The following is a 16529-nucleotide window of genomic DNA, read 5'->3' as shown; positions in this document are numbered from 1 at the left end:
GCCACTACCCAAGATTGGTGGGCCAGCTTGTATGTATATAAGCAGTGATGTAATTAAATGTTCTAGAGTAACTCCCCAGTCAACCCAATATCATATTCATGCATATTCATGGGGAACTTCTACTACACCACTATAAACTGGGTATCCTACACAACCCCCAACTCACTGGCACAAGTATTCCAGCTAGTCCATATGCCCACTAGGGGTGCAAAGATACTTGACCTAGCCCTGTGTAACATCCTCACAGATCATGTCAGAGTATTAAGCTGTCCACGTTGAAATAAAACCTGGGACACTAGGCAGATATGGAATTTTCAGGAATTACTCCAAGGTAAACAACCTACTATTTAGTGACACTCTGGCAAAATTTAACCTACTACATTTTGCACTGTTATAAAGCTTTTTTTACTGTTTCACTGCATTTATGTACTGTTTTATACTGTTTTAACTGTATTTTCATTTCTAGATACTGTTTCATTACTCTAATTGCATGTTTACTGAATTACGTAACTGTAAACTGCTTTTTCATACTGAGAGTTGTATTTTCTGTTTGTGAGTGCTCTATCCGAGCTTTTCTGTGCATTTTTGATTTTTTGAGGTTTCTGTGTTCTAGTCTAATCTGTTTGCACTTAAAAGCATTCTCTAGAGTTCTTATACTTGGTGGCTTTGCAGTTGCCCTCCCATACTGTATATTTGATTTGTGACACTCCTCCCAATCTAGTGTTATTAGTTCATTCAATCTAATAGAGAACATTTGTGAAGGCCAACCCACTCAGATTCTTAACCTTGAATTAACTTCTGTTCCTGCTTTCTCCATTTCCACTTTACTGGGAAAAAAAATTCTAAGCTTGTTCATAGGCTCATAGGTTCATAGGTAGGTACTAGGCTATCGGCCCAAGGGCCTACGTAAGCCTAGCCAACAAGGTTCCCTGGCTTACGCCACCCAAGAAAGTTATTTTCCTGTGCCACTGTCTAGCAGAGACACAGAAGTGATCCCCGGGGTGTAGTTCCTATTTCCCATCCACTCATCAAGATTTTTCTTGAAGAGTGCTAATGAAGAACTTTGCTTGACATAGATGGGCAGCCTGTTCCAGAGTATGGGAAGTATCTGGGACAGGAATCTATCCCTCCAGCATGTCCTGTTTATTGTGGTGACAAGGTTTAGGTCCCTAGAGAGTGTAGCTCTGAGGGATTGGGATTTTTTTAGGGGTAGCATGTCCAACAGCTCTGGGTTTGACATAGCCCCCCCTTTCCTGTAACAAGTCTAGTCCAGATAATGATTTGCTGTATCCAGGACTGTTTGTAAGCTCCTGAGCCCCATCCCCCGCTTAACTAGGGTTAAACTATTCCTGGCGTCATAAAGTCTGGTCTTCAGATTTTCCCTTGCAACTAGCCAGCTTTTTAGTTTTAGCACTCAAATCTGTTTCTTTGAGCTCGGCACTTATTCAGAACTCGTTGTAAGCACTAAATAAGCTACAAATTACTACAGCACTCAACTTTCCTCACTTGTCTAAAGGAAAACAGTTTTTAGTACTTAATAAATAAGCACCTATCTAGGCATGTCTAAGGGTCAGCTCACGGTGTTTTCTCCTATCTACCTGATGAATCTGAGCATCTTGGAGCAATGCAGCAATTACCTCATGTACACAGACAACCCTCTCCTCCTACCACCCAACACTACAACCTGTGAGAGATGCACTTATATAGCCAAACTGGAAGTAAAGCTCTCTTCACCGAAGACTGGACTAGACAGTCAAGAGGAGAAGGTAAACACTTGCACCACACCACACTCATCACATAGTCCCTCAAAACCTACACCATCAAAACACACACACAGAAGCACAAAACACGGGTCTATATTATAAAACCGAAAACCCGTTTGAGCGAATACCACAACAGAGACACATATAGCCCGAACTGCAAATACACCGAACCCCCTAAACCGCGAAATTTAAAATCTCAAATCATCATAGTCGGCCAACCCCACTGCGCGCTATACATACTACATACCCAAACATAATAAATAAAACACATACATACACTAACCAAACCTTACTTTTACCCCTACACTAAACCTTACATACATTACTATCTATGCACTTACCTTAACCCGCACCCTAACCCTAAGGTCCGTAACTATCGCACACTTACCCTACAGACATATACCCAAACAAAACAAATAATCCACACACATACACTTAACAAAACCCTACTTCTAACCCTACACTAAACCTTGCATACATTACTTATTTATTCACTTACCTTAACCCGCACCCTAACCCTAAGGTCCGTAACTATCGCACACTTACCTTACGGAGATATACCGCAGATGGGCCAAGCATGACAATTCGATATTTCAAGTTTCGCCGTTAATGTAGTTCGAGCAATATGTGTCGCTCTTTTCTGATTCACTCAAATGGATCTTCAGGCTTCCTATATAGACCGCAAAACACATGCCTACATTTGCGGAGACTCTCAATAAAAATCTGCCCAAACAACTGAGACCTCCAAAGCAGAAATGCAAGCAACCTCCACCTCCCAACACAACCCAAATGACACATAGCCCACATACTCAGTGTGCCACTCAACTACAGCCCATAAGGCATAATGTACCCAACACTCTAGTCATAGGTGACTCTGTAGTCAGGTACACTAATGTTTCACTCACCAGGCTAAACAATGAGAAAGTTACTGTCAGCTGCCTGTTGGGTGCCAGGATCCGGCACATAACGCACGCACTCGGGTCACTCCACAACAAGTACAAATATGACTCTGTCATTGTCCATGTTGGTGTGAATAACCTGAGACATACCTCCCTGGACTACATGAAAAGAGACATGGAGGAGCTTTCCAATCTTGTAGCCCAGGCAGGTACGACCCTAGCCCTGAGTAGCATCCTGCCATCACCCAGAATGATACCACAGTACAAGGACAAAATGATTGACTTCAACAATTGGCTAAGCTTCTGGTGTCATTCTAAAGGAATCCAGTATCTGTCTGCCTGGGATGACATGATCGACAGACCACGATGCTTTGCCAGAGATGGCCTGCACCTGTTACCCTTGGGATTCCGGATACTGGCAAAGTCTCTTGCCACCCCTATAGTGCCTTTTTTAGGCAAGGTTCAAATGACAAATTCACCACCATAACAGGTACAAGCAAGCAGAATCTGAGGGTAATGCTACTCAATGCTAGAAGTCTAAACCTCAAAATGCACTCACTCGAGGCACTCCTTAAAATGGAGAACATCGACATCTGTGCAGTGACAGAGACCTGGTTCAAAGCACCAGAGAGCACCCCTGCATTACCTGGCTATAATTCATACCACACCTTTTGGCCACCTAACCCGGTCCGAAACACTAAAGGTGGAGGCATGTCCATATTCATTAAGGATATCCACACCTCCGAGCTAGTTACTCAATATAATGCATCCGAGATTATCCAAGTTCAACTAACTCTGGGTAAGACCGCAATCCAGATTGTTGCTTGCTACAGACCCCCCCATGCCCCAGGATTCCCACTCCTCTTTTCTTGATACACTGGAAAATATTAGGGTACAACCCAACACCGTAATAATGGGTGATTTCAACTACCCCACCATTAACTGGGAAAACTACTCATGTACCAACTCTTTTGCGCAACGTTTTCTGGAATTCATCAATTCCAACTCCTTGAATCAACTTATCCCCACCCCCAACAGGGGCAGCAATATCCTAGACCTGGTCATCACCAACATGGGCGACTGGTGTTCCACACCAGAAGTTAATTCCTTGTTGGTCAGATCCGACCACAGGCTAATCACCCTAGACAGCCACATCCTGCTCCCACCCCCATTAGGAAAACAACCATAAAAAACTTCTCCAAAGCCAACTTCACACTTTTTAAGGCAGAAGTGGCAAATTTCACGACACCCATGCAGATGGACAATAGAGGTACGACTGCTGAATCCTACACAAATGCACTTTATAAGCACTTACACAAGTGCATGGATCATGCTATCCCTAACAGAACCAAGATGCTGTCCTCCAAAAAAGGAAGCCAATCTGGTGGTCTTCTGCCATAAACAAACTCTACAACAGAAGAAAGAAACTGTTGCAAAAAAGAGTAAAATCCCATGATTGGAGGAATTCCCTGGTCAGCATCAGTAAGAAGCAGAGATCCCTCATAAAATCCTCCAAAGCTAGTTATGAAAACAAAATCACCACTGATTCTAAAGACAGCCACAAAGCATTCTATAGCTATGTCAAGAATCTCAATGGCAACACTCAGATTTACTCTGAGTTACAGCACAATGGCACTAAATATACAGAACCAACTGATATTGCCAACATCCTGGCAGATAGGTTAAGTGCTAACTATACCCCCCCCTCACCCCCCCAAAGGGCCCATCTCACCCCCAAAGGGCCCATCTCTATACCGGAGGAATGCAAAGCTCCTGTAATCACGGCTGCACAGGTAAAAACCTCACTCTCCAAAGCCAAGAACACAGCATCCATGGGACCTGACAACATCCCAGGCTGACTTCTACATGAACTACAGAATGAACTGGCACCCCACCTAAGTACCATGTTCAGTCATAGCCTCACCTCAGGCTTTGTGCCCATTGAATGGCGTACCATGACGGTTATCCCACTCCACAAAGGGGGAGCCACGACAGACCCCTGGAAGTACTGCCCCATTAGCCTGATGAGCCTGGTCTGCAAGGCCATGGAACATATCATCATGAAACTCATAAACAAAGACATTGGAGATCTCCAAACTCTGGACTCCACACAGTTCAGGTTTGTAAAAGGCAGATCATGTCTCCTAAACCTGATTGACTTCTTTGAAGCAGTCAACAAAGCCATAGATGAGGGTAAGGTGGTTCACACAGCCTGTCTAGATCTCGCCAAGGTGTTCGACATCATCCCCCACTCTAGAATTATAGATAAACTCACTAAACTAGGTATAAATACCTATGTCACAATATGGGTTGCCAACTGGCTTACTGACAGAACCCACACTGTGAAAGTAGCAGACTCCAAATCAGATTTCAGACCAGTGACAAGTGGAGTACTACAGGGTTCAGTCCTGGGTCCTCTCCTGTTTGGTATCTCCTTCTCTGAAGTACAGGCTAACACAGAAGGTCTTTGGCTAACTAAGTTCGCAGATGACTGCAAACTAGGAGCCATAATCGAAACTCCTAATGATGTGGACATCCTACAAAAGGGCCTCGCTGAGTCACATGCCTGGTGTCAAAGCCATGGCCTCAAGCTCAATGCCAAAAAGTGCATTGTTATCCCCTTTGGTAAAAACTCTGTACCCATGAACTACCACATAGGCAGTAGTCTACTTAATACCGAAAGTGTGATAAGAGCCCTTGGGACACAGGTGGACAGTAGTCTCTCCTTTGATAATCACATTGCCACAGTGGTCAGGAAATCCTTCTACATAGCACACCTCATCACAAAAGGTTTTTCATCCAGAAAAAAAGAGGTCATTGTTCCCCTCTACTCATCAATCATTAGACCCATTATAGAGTACAACACCCCTTTTGGTATGTACCTCACAAGACATCTACAACACCTGGAAAGGCCACAGAAATACCTCACAAAGAGGATTACTGGCCTCAAACAGATGCCCTACGAAGACCGTGTCAAAAAACTCCAGCTTTACTCCGTCGCATATCGCCTACTCAGAGGCGATGTCTGCCTAACATACAAAGCTATGTCGAACCCAGAGCTGTTGGACATGCTCCACTTAAAGAAATCCCTATCCCTCCAAGCTACATGCTCTAGGGACTTAAACATTGTCACCACAATAAACAGAACATACTAGAGGGATAGATTCCTGTCCCAGAGACTTCCCATACTCTGGAACAGACTACCTATCTATGTTAAACAGAGCTCCTCATTAGCACTCTTCAAGAAAAATCTTGATGATTGGATGGGTAATAGGAAATTCACCCTGGGGATCACTTCTGTGGCTCTGCTTGACAGGGCCACAGGAAAATAATTTTCTTGGGTGGCGAAAGCCAGGGTACCTTTTTGGCTAGGCTTGTATAGGCCCTAGGGCCAATAGGCTAGTACCTACCTATGAACCTATGAATGAAAAACTGCAGTGACTAGAATCAGAAACAAGACAATGAAGGGGGGCTGCATAGTGAATTACAGTGTGTGAAAAATAAATCAGAGAAGCTGCATTAATAATGATTTATTGGTTTAAAAAAACTACTGCAGACAACATGGATAAATCCTCCAGTTGCAAGAGACAAATTACAGGGAGAAAATAGAGAAAACAGTACAATATAATAAGAGGTAAACGGTCCAAGACCGTACATCTCAAATGTCCCTGATTTTGCAGAATACTCATGATTTTTTAATCTTACATTTGACCTGTCCCTCATAACTTCTCAGGTAATCAATGGTGATTACTGCTAAGTAAGTAATGTGATAGTTTACACTTATATAACTATTGTTTAGAAAATGCACGTTGATGCAGAAAGTCTTATTTTAAGTGTGTCACAGTGCTATATAAAATCAAAATGTTTTATTTTTTACAGCCTTTGTGACACAATTATTTAAGAATGTTGCTGTCTCAGGAATCCCTGAAAAATGAGGTTGGAAGGTTTGCCAAACAATGTGTTACCAATTAGTTGGTAGTAAGGATTAGTGCAGTAAAAGTAAGCATTCCATTGTAGGTAGGTGGATGGCACAAGGCAACAGTACATGAACTTTGTTTCCTGCTGTGAGCTATCAATTACAACATGAAACAGCTCAAATTACCTTTTCCACTGATATATATGAAGGGGTGGTGCTTAGAGGGAGGGGAGATGAGTTTAAAGACTACAGTTCAGGCATAACAAAAGAATGAAAACTGGCCACTTTAGAATGAAAAATAAGTAACAGGCACTGAGACTACTGTTCCTATTGATTATCCCCATTTGTCTTTTAAGTAGTCATTGAAAAACAAGAAATGGTAATTAAACCTGACTGACTAAAAGAAAGCAGGGTATATGTAAAACACAAGAACTTAGGGGCTATGATATAATAATTCAAAGCCAAACACTGCATTGTGGGATACCTGGAGGCAGACTAAAAAATCCAGATGCTGGACCCTATGTGGGCAGACTCTGGAATTAGATTTAAAGTATATAAAAAAAGGATGCATAGCACAAAGTGATGTTAAAATGTAGGAAACATCAAGACATGATGAAATAAACGTTTTTTCAGTCTGTGGGTGTGGTTTTCCTTTAAGGAAAATAATAATAACCACGCATAATATGTTATTCATAAAGTAGCAGAAGTATTGTAATAACTAAGCCAACACGGGAATGGAGAAGTGAGATTCTGTTGATAGGGATGACTGCAATTAGGGATAGACAACAGGCAAGAGGGGTCTACAATTTATTGCAAAAAATGGCAAACAAACCAAGGTATTAGGAGCAAATAATTAGAGAGGGAAAGGTAATAGAATGAGAAGAGGCTAAGAATTTATTTGGACTGCAGGACAGAGACTACCTTCCCTGTCAAAGATTGATATCAGAGTATAGACAAAGAGTAAGAAATAGGGGGATCCTAAGCAAAAGACCAGCACTGGTAGAGTTTTTAGTAGAATCTAGAACAGAAGCTGTTGTTAAAAAGAGTAATAATTAGTACATATACAAAATATTGCATGATAACTATAAGAATTAGTCAGAGGAGGTTAGAAAGGATTGGGAAGAGAGACTGAATAAGCAATTCACAAAGAAACAATGAGGGATATATGCATGTCTCCTAAATATACAACAAAGTCTAAAAGATTTAGGATCTTTGCTTGGCAATGTTTACATAGGTATTTTTATACTTCGAGTAGACTCCAAAGGATTTATCTTCAGGTAGACAGCAAATATTGGAGGTGTGATGGGGAAGAAAGAGGTAACTGGGAACATATTTTCTAGGAGTGTAACAAGTTGGCAGACTTTAAAAATTCCTTTCAGACTGCTCTGTCAGAGATACTGGGTGAGCAAGTTGGTGTAACTAAGGAAATTCTTGTTCATAGGTTCGTAGGTTCATAGGTTGATACTAGGCTATCTGCCTTAGGGCATTTATAAGCCTAGCCAGAGTGTGTTTGGCTTTCGCCACCCTTTTAGATTAGTTGACTGTGCCTCTGTATAGTAGGTCACAGAAGATAGCCCTTTTAAGGTTAGTTTACTGTGCCTCTGTCTAGTAGGGACACAGAAGAGATCCCAGGGGTAAACCTACGATCTCCCATCCACTCGTCAAGATTTCTCTTGAAGAGGGTCATTGAGGGGCTCTGCCTAAGATGGATTGGGATTTTGTTCCAGAGTGAGGGGAGCCTCTGGGATATGAATCTGTCTCTCCAGCATGTCCTATTTATTTCTGTGCTGAGGTTTAAGTCCCTGGAGCGTGTAGCTCTAAGGGATTTGGATTTCCTGAGGTGGAGCATGTCCATTAATTCTGGGTTGGACATGGCTTTATACGTCAGGCACAGATCGCCTCTGAGTAGGTGGTAAGCAACTGAGTAGAGCCAGAGTTTCTTTAGCCTAACTGCGTAGGCCATCTGTTTGAGTCCCTCGATCCTCTTGGTGAGGTACTTTTGGGATCTTTCCAGTTGCTGCAGGTGTCGGGTAAGGTACATCCCAAATGGGGCATTGTATTCAATTATGGGCCTGATGAGTGATGAGTAGAGGGGCACAATGACCTCTCTTGATCTAGATGTGAACCCTTTCGTGATAAGGTGGGCTATATAGAAGGTCTTTCTAACCACTTTGGCAACATGATTGTCAAAGGAGAGATTGCTATCTACTTGGGTCCCCAAATCCCTAATTACTTCTTCCAGATTAATGGATTACCACCTATGTGGTAATTTGTGGGCACTTTGTTTTTCCCAAAGGGGATGACTATGCACTTTTTGGCATTTAGCTTTAGGCCATGGCTCTGGCACCAGTCATCCATCTCTGTGAGACCCTTTTGGAGGATGCTTGTGTCAGTTGGTGAGTCGATTATGGCACCCAGTTTGCAGTCATCTGCAAACTTGGTCAGCCATAGTCCTCCCATGTTAGCCTGTACCTCAGAGAAATATATACCGAACAAGAGAGGTCCCAGGACTGAGCCTTGTGTGACGCCACTTGTAACTGGTTTAGAGTCTGACATGGCACTTGTAATTCTGATCATGTGGGTTCTATCCCTGAGCCAGTTTGCAACCCATCTTGTGACATAGGGGTTGATATTTAAGCTGGTGAGCTTATTTATGATGTCCGAGTGGGGTATTGTGTCGAAGGCTTTTGAAAGGTCCAGGTAGGCTGTGTGGGCTACCTTCCCTTCATCTATGACCTTGGTGACTGTTTCAAAGAAGTCAACCAGGTTCAAGTGGCAAGATCTGCCCTTAACAAAGCTGAATTGTGTAGGATCCAGTGTTTGGTGGTTCCCAACATCTTTGTTTATGAGTTCCATGATGATACGCTCCATAGCTTTGCAGACCAGGCTAGTCAGGCTTATAGGGCAATAGTTTCCGGGGTCCGTTGTGGCACCACCTTTGTGGAGTGGGACCACTGTTGCTTATGCCATTCCTTGGGTACATATCCTGTAGTAAGGCTGAGATTGAACAGTGACTTTATGTGAGGGTTCAGTTCTTCTTGGAGCTCGTGTAAGCCGCAGCCCGGGACACCGTTTGGTCCCATTGATGCTGTGTTTGTTGCTTTGGAGAGGGCAGCTCTCACCTGTGCATCTGTTATGTCAGGGAGGCTACACTCTGTTGGGATAGACATTTGCTCTTTTGGGGGGGGAAGGGGGGGAGAAGTTTGCACTGAACCTGTCTGCAAGGATGTTGGCAATGTCTGTGGGTTCAGTGTATTTTTTGTCATTTTGCACTAACTCAGAGCATATCTGGGAGTTGCCACCCAGGTTCCTGACATAACTAAAGAAGGCCTTGTGATTATCTTTAGTGTCTTGTGCAATTTTTCTTTTGAAGCTGGCCTTAGATGGTTTTATGAGGGATCGTAGTTTCTTGCTAGTACTGATCAGAGATGCCTTTCCTTTTTGGGATTTTGCTCTATCATGTAGTAGCTTCCTTCTCCTGTTGTATAGCTTATTTATGGCTGGGGTCCACCAGACAGGTCTCCTGCCTTTGGAGGAATGAGTCTTGATTTTATTTGGGATAGCACAATCCATGCATTCCTGTAGGTGTCCATAGAATGCGTTTGTAAAGGATTCTGCGGTTTGGGCCATATTTTCCACTGGCCCGGGGGCTTTGAAGGATTCCACCTCGGTTTTGAGAAGTGTGAAGTTTGCTTTTGAGAAGTTCTTCACTGTGGTTTCCTTGGCTGAGGGTGGGGATGGGATATGGATGTCCAGTGAGATTAATTTATCGTCAGATCTTACCAATGAGGGGTATACGTCTGGTATGGAACATAGAGTCCCCATGTTGGCGATGATCAGGTCCAATATGTTTTCCCCTCTTGTGGGAGTGGTGACCAGTTGTTCCATAGCATTTGAGTTTATAAATTCTAGGAACCATTGGGCGAGGGTGTTGGGGCTTGAGTAGTGCTCCCAGTCTATGTTTGGGTAGTTGAAGTCACCCAATATAATGGTGTTTGGAGAGACCTTCATATTCTCCAGTGTTCTCTGGAAAACCGAGTGGGGTTCCTGAGTTTGGGAGGGCGGTCTGTAGCAGGCTACAAATTGAAAGGCAGTTTTGCCCACTGTTAGTTGCACATGGATGGTCTCAGATGCTTCGTGCAGTGCAACTAACCTGGAGGTGTGGGTATCTTTGATGAATATGGATACTCCCCCTCCTTTTGTGATTCGGTCCGAGTTTTGGGGCCAAAAAGCATGGTATGAGGTATAACCTGGTAGTGCTGGGGTGCTCTCAGGAGCCTTGAACCAGGTTTCTGTTACTGCACAGATATCGATATTCTCCATACTGAGGAGAGCCTCGAGTGTGTGCCTCTTGAGGTTTAGACTTCTGGCGTTGAGCAGCATTACCCTTAGTTACTTTTTCCTTGTGTTGTCTATGGAGGTGGGTTTGTCTTTTGAGCCTTGCCTAAAAAAGGCACTATGGGGGTGGCAAGAGCCTTAACCAGTATTCCAAAACCCAGAGGTGACAGGTGCAAGCCGTCCCTAGCGAAGCGACGTGGCTTGTTGAGCATGTCATCCCAGGCTGACAGACACTGGATCCCCTTTAAATGACACCAATACTTTAGCCAATTGTTAAAATTTATAATTTTGTCTTTATACTGTGGCATCATTCTTGGTGAGGGTAAGATGCTACTCAAGGTCAGGGTCATACCGGCCTGGGCTACATGATCAGAGAGCTCCTCTATGTCTCTTTTCATGTAGTCCAGGGAGGTACATCTCAGGTCATTCACAACAGCATGGACAATGACGGAGTCATATTTATACTTGCTTTGGAGTGACCTGAGTGCTTGTGTTATGTGGCAGATCCTGGCATCTGACAGGCAGCTTACAGTGACCTTCTCCTTGTTCAGTCTGGTGAGTGGGACGTCAGTGTGTCTGACAATAGAGTCACCTATTACAAGTGTATTAGGTGTGTTGTTTAGCCTTAAGGGCTGTGACTGTGTGGCACACTGACTTTGTGAACTATGTGATACGTGGGTATTGTTGTGGGGTAGCGGTTGTTTGGATGTCTGCTTTGGAGGTCTCTGCTGTTTGGGCAGATTTTTATTTAGAGTCTCCGAGTATGTTTTTGTGTGTTTATGTGTTTGGTTTGCTGTTGCGATAGGTCTATGTGAGAGTGGATTTGTGGTGTGTGTGGTTACCTTCTCCTCCTGACTGACTACATCAGTACTGGGTTCAGAGAGCTCAGCCTCCAGTTTGGCTATATAGTTGCATCTCTCACATATATTTGAGCTTGTTGGGAGGAGGAGAGGGTGGTCTGTGTACATAAGGCAGTTGTAACATTGCCTCAAGATTCCCAGATTTACCAGATGGACTGGAGAGTAAACCCAAAACTGACTTTTGGACATACCAGAATAGTATAAGGAACTACTTGTTTTGAGCTATGACACAGAATCGGAACTGCCTAGACATAGCAAGGCCATGCTGAGTCTAATTAGGGTGGCTGCCAAAAAAGCAATTACTAGAAAATGGAAATTAAAGTCTAAACCAATTTTTTACTAGAAGTAGTGAATATAGTAACAGAGATAAAACAAGAAAAGGGTAGGGGCAGATTACACAGGAAAGATAGGAAATGTGGGAACAATACATGTACAGGAGGAACGAAGCTTAAAAGAAGGCAGGATATGAATGAGCTATGTAACGTTTGATTGACAATAACAGGATAGATTATAAGTGATATATAATGTTTCCATCTACAATTATGACAACATGGTTTGTGATGTATAATGTGTACAACTAAAATTATGTCAATATGGTTTGCTTTCATTTATATAAATGTATGGTTGCACATGTCATATGTGAAAATTTAATAAAGATGTTACATGTTTAAAAAGAAAAAAAGTTTCACACAAACCCTGCATTTTTTAACATCTTTTTTTTACATTTAAGTTACTACCAAAAAACAAGTAATTGTTACATGAAATAAATGTCCTTCTTATTGTCACACAGTTCCAGAAATGCCATCATCATCAGTCCCTCAGATTCAAATGTTAAGTCACAAAACGTCATTGTCCATAAATGTATAAAAGATGGCATTTCTTGAGCTTCAAATCCCAGCACAGTTCCCAAATTATCCCATACATAATATCTATTGCAGTTTCATTATTTATTCTTATTCTCACGGTTGGCATTCTCTTCTTTTTAAAACAGTTTTACTAACAGTTTGCTGCTGCTCTTCTTTTTCACTTGTTGTCACTGCTGTGTTCTCCACTACCACAAAACCCGATTCCTCAGTTTGTTACCGTTTTCCTCTTTCATTTTCTGTCACCGCTGCTTAAGATTTAACTGCTGCATTCTACGCTGCCACATCCCCTGTTTCTTTTCCACATTACCAGCCTCAACACTTCTGAAAAAGTTCTGGGCCATCTGCCCTCGTGAAATAGCAGAACTGTCACTTAGATCATTCGGCTCAATTGTTCTCAACAAAACATCATCCACAAGCCCTTCTGACTCCATTTTTGTTATCTGTACCACTCCAGTGGATTTGCTTACTTCATTTTTCATCAAGACAGCTAAATGCTGCTGATTTGGGTCATCCACCACAAATGAATCGTTATCTGCATTCTGATTCTCCATATTGAACAAATGTTTCTCCAAATCCTCCACGCTGACCTTGCTGCTGTAGCAGCCCTCTGACAAAATCTAGCAGATCCAAAAAGAAAACAGAAAAGAGAAGGGCAAGTTCCCTGATGCCCAAGCCAAATTTCCCCTAGTAGTAGAAATATCACCTTGAATCTCCCCTGAAAAGAGGTTACTATCCTAGTTGGACTAACCTGATCAACAAATGACAAAGAAATAAAAATATATATCTGTATTTTCACTTAAGAGGTATAATAAAAGTTGAGAGAAATTAAATACAGTGTTAAAACACCAGCAAGTGATGAAGTAAATCAAAGAAGTATTTCAAACAGAATGTGATAAATAAGTGAAACAGACTTTCTGTAGTGAAATAAAAAAATAGGTTTAATGCAGACATAAAGTAAATGCTGTGAAACTAGTAAGGAAAATATAAAAAAATAAAATAGGGGCTGAGCTATAAATAATTAGCTAAAATGAGCAAACATGGCACATCAAGCATCTTTATCTGGCATCACACTTTCTCGAGAATTCAAAAGCAACCCTACTGGTAAGGGCTGCAGTTAAAAGACCATGTTTCTGCAATGCAGGATGTTCCAGTTCAGAGACACATTAGTCACAATCAGGAAGGACCTCATTATCAGCTAAGTCAAGTCTCTGGAATGCCATTACTTTCCTGTGGTACTTAATATTGGCAGCCCCAACTCTCCCAGTCACTCTAATACTAACACACACACACACACACACACACACACACACACACACACACACACACACAACCACACACACACACACACACACACACACTACCTACCTGTCCCTGAGTTGTTAAAATGACCCTGATGTCTCCTTTGTTTATCGATTGATGACAATAATCAGTAATGTCAAACATCAGTTTCATACTTCTCATTCTGCTATACCTGTTGCTGTATTAAGTGACTGCAAGTCACATATCAACAATTCTCTCAATGCTGTCATCTAGTGTTCCTCTAGATTTTGTCCTGAAGCCCCCCACCACACAGACACAAGCCCATCCCTCTCAATAGTCCCTGGTTTTACAGGCTGCTCCTGCTGTTGTCTAGTTATGTGCCCTGCCCCACCCCCTCATAACTCAGAAAGTATTGCATTCTTAATGCCCAAGATCCTTATTGTATGGGGAAAAAACCTTGCTACATTAACGTATTAATTAGCATAGCTGACTAATGCTGCTGTTTCCTGTGTCAAGGGTATAGGATTCAAAGCCTTTCTCCTTTATAATGATTTATCTATTTGGAAACGCTCCATATAATCAAATGTTCGTAATCTTGAATATGTTTAACACTGGCAGAAGAAATCAAAACTTACTTGATCGCTTCTGCTGGTTTTAAGTCTATGCAAAATTGTGTACAGTGGGGATCAGGGAATTTGCCTTTCCCCACTGTACAGCAATCTCGGAGTTGGTATATAGCAGGGGGTGTTGGGGTGTAGGGGGGCTTGCTCCCTTTAAAAAACATGTGGTTTTTTTTTTTTTTAGTGTTTTGGCTTTCAATCTTTGGGGATCAATCTTTAGCCCTTTAGCCATTTGGGATTTGTGTACTTTGATGTTGAAGTCCATCCATCTACTGTATTTATATATTTCTTTATGTTTTCATATAATGCTATCCTGGTGTCTTGTGGTAGTACAGAAGACTAATATCCTCTGTGGGAGGTGGGAGGATGCAGAGTTTGAATCTATTTTAATGCCTTTATGACACTTTCTTGATAGTATCTCTAATATCTAATGTTCCCCACCCCCGACCCACATTTTTTTTCTCTATACATGCCTTTCACGAATGATATGAAGACTACCCCTGCTAGTTGGTTTTCGGCAATGTATTAATCATGTACACCTTGCGTTAACCTGGCAGAAATTGTACCTTTATGCTTTTTAGGTCACAACAGATATTTATGCTATAAATGCCTGAATAATCTCTCCATCTTCTACATCATTCTCTGCAGTGATCTATCAAAGGTATAATAATGGTCAAAGAGATCAACAGCTGACATCCTGAATCCACTGAAATCTGTTTCCTTAACACAGAAATGTACATGCTTATTGTCTCCTGGGTGATGTGTATGGCAATAAAAAAATAAATTTTGAAAATTGAAAATTGAAATAGAAAATTTAAAAGAAGTTATACTGAAGGCTTGTATGGGCAACTTGAAAACAATGGAATGCTCCCTTGTGTTGTTAGTCTCCTACCTGTATTAGATGATATGTCTGAGCTTCTTAATGGTCTCATTGGCCATAAGCTTAGTTAAAAATTTATGAACTGCATTACTTATAAAACATTTATTGTAACACCAGCCTGAAGAATCTTACTGGACATAAATATAACCATGATTACAGTTCGAATTACATTTTGAGTTTTTTTTTCCCTACTGAATGCAGGTCTCATTCACATGGAAATTATGACATTTGATCCCAAGAACCCTCATCAAAAGGCAACATAAAGTGAACAGACCTGAAGACTTCAATGGGAAGAAACACCTCTTTCACTGAAAATAACTATATATATATATATATATATATATATATATATATATATATATATATATATATATATACAGAGAGAGAGAGAGAGCAATGCTATAGTATAAATACTTAAGACTTTGTATCTTTAATGGATGAGATTGAAATGAGTCGAGTGCAGGTAATGTTGAATTTGTAACAGCAGACCTTGAGACTTACTACTATTACATATCAAAAATGATAACATTTACAGGGTTACAGTAAGCACTGTAGGTCTCTAATAAATCATTTGTCCCTAATGTGGGCTGAACCTGGATACTTATGGTTTATGCTGAAAGTGTTTTGTTCTCTCAGGGTATAACAAAACATATTTTTCTTCATGCAAAATAATATACCACTAAATGTTATGTTAAAGATAATATCAAAGCTAAATGTTGGTTCCAAATACTTAAATCCTAAAAAAACAATTATAGTTACTTGGAAACATTACTGTCACAGGGGATGGAGGGGGGGTTACAATGAAGACCAATTTGAAAAAAGAAATGAATTTCAAGGACATTTGAAGTAAGTACAAGAAAACTATTGAGGTAATTGTTTCTCAAAATTTATACTGATGTGGTGCTGATAAAGCAGGTAAGAAACATTACTTGTTTGAGTGAGCATGAATATTACATCTTTTTGTAAAATTATTCAGAGGTCACACTGTTGGAATTTAATTAATTATGGTGGTTTTATTTATAGAGGGCAAAGACACAATAGCCAGCATTCACCTTTAGATGCAAAGCTTGCAAGGCATGCACAAGCTGTTTGGCATACTTTGCAAGATCACTACAATTCACAGACCC

The 16529-nt window shown here is 41.4% G+C and overlaps 1 protein-coding gene across 1 annotated transcript in view; it reads left to right on the top strand.

Annotated features, from left to right (window-relative positions):
• LOC122807086 (mitogen-activated protein kinase 12-like) overlaps positions 1 to 15721 on the top strand; it is a 672606-nt gene extending 656885 nt beyond the window's left edge. The window contains exon 13 of the mRNA XM_044078025.1: positions 15604 to 15721. Coding sequence (XP_043933960.1) covers positions 15604 to 15665 — 62 coding nt within the window. The 3' untranslated portion in view covers positions 15666 to 15721. The remainder of the gene's footprint in view (positions 1 to 15603) is intronic.
• The last annotated feature ends 808 nt before the right edge of the window (positions 15722 to 16529 follow it).

This window comes from Protopterus annectens, chromosome 7.part0 (genome assembly GCF_019279795.1).
Source record: "Protopterus annectens isolate FY-2018-M chromosome 7.part0, PAN1.0, whole genome shotgun sequence".
NCBI lineage: Eukaryota > Metazoa > Chordata > Ceratodontiformes > Protopteridae > Protopterus > Protopterus annectens.
The sequence above is the reverse complement of the archived record's forward strand: the minus strand, read 5'-3'. Positions and strand labels throughout refer to the sequence as shown.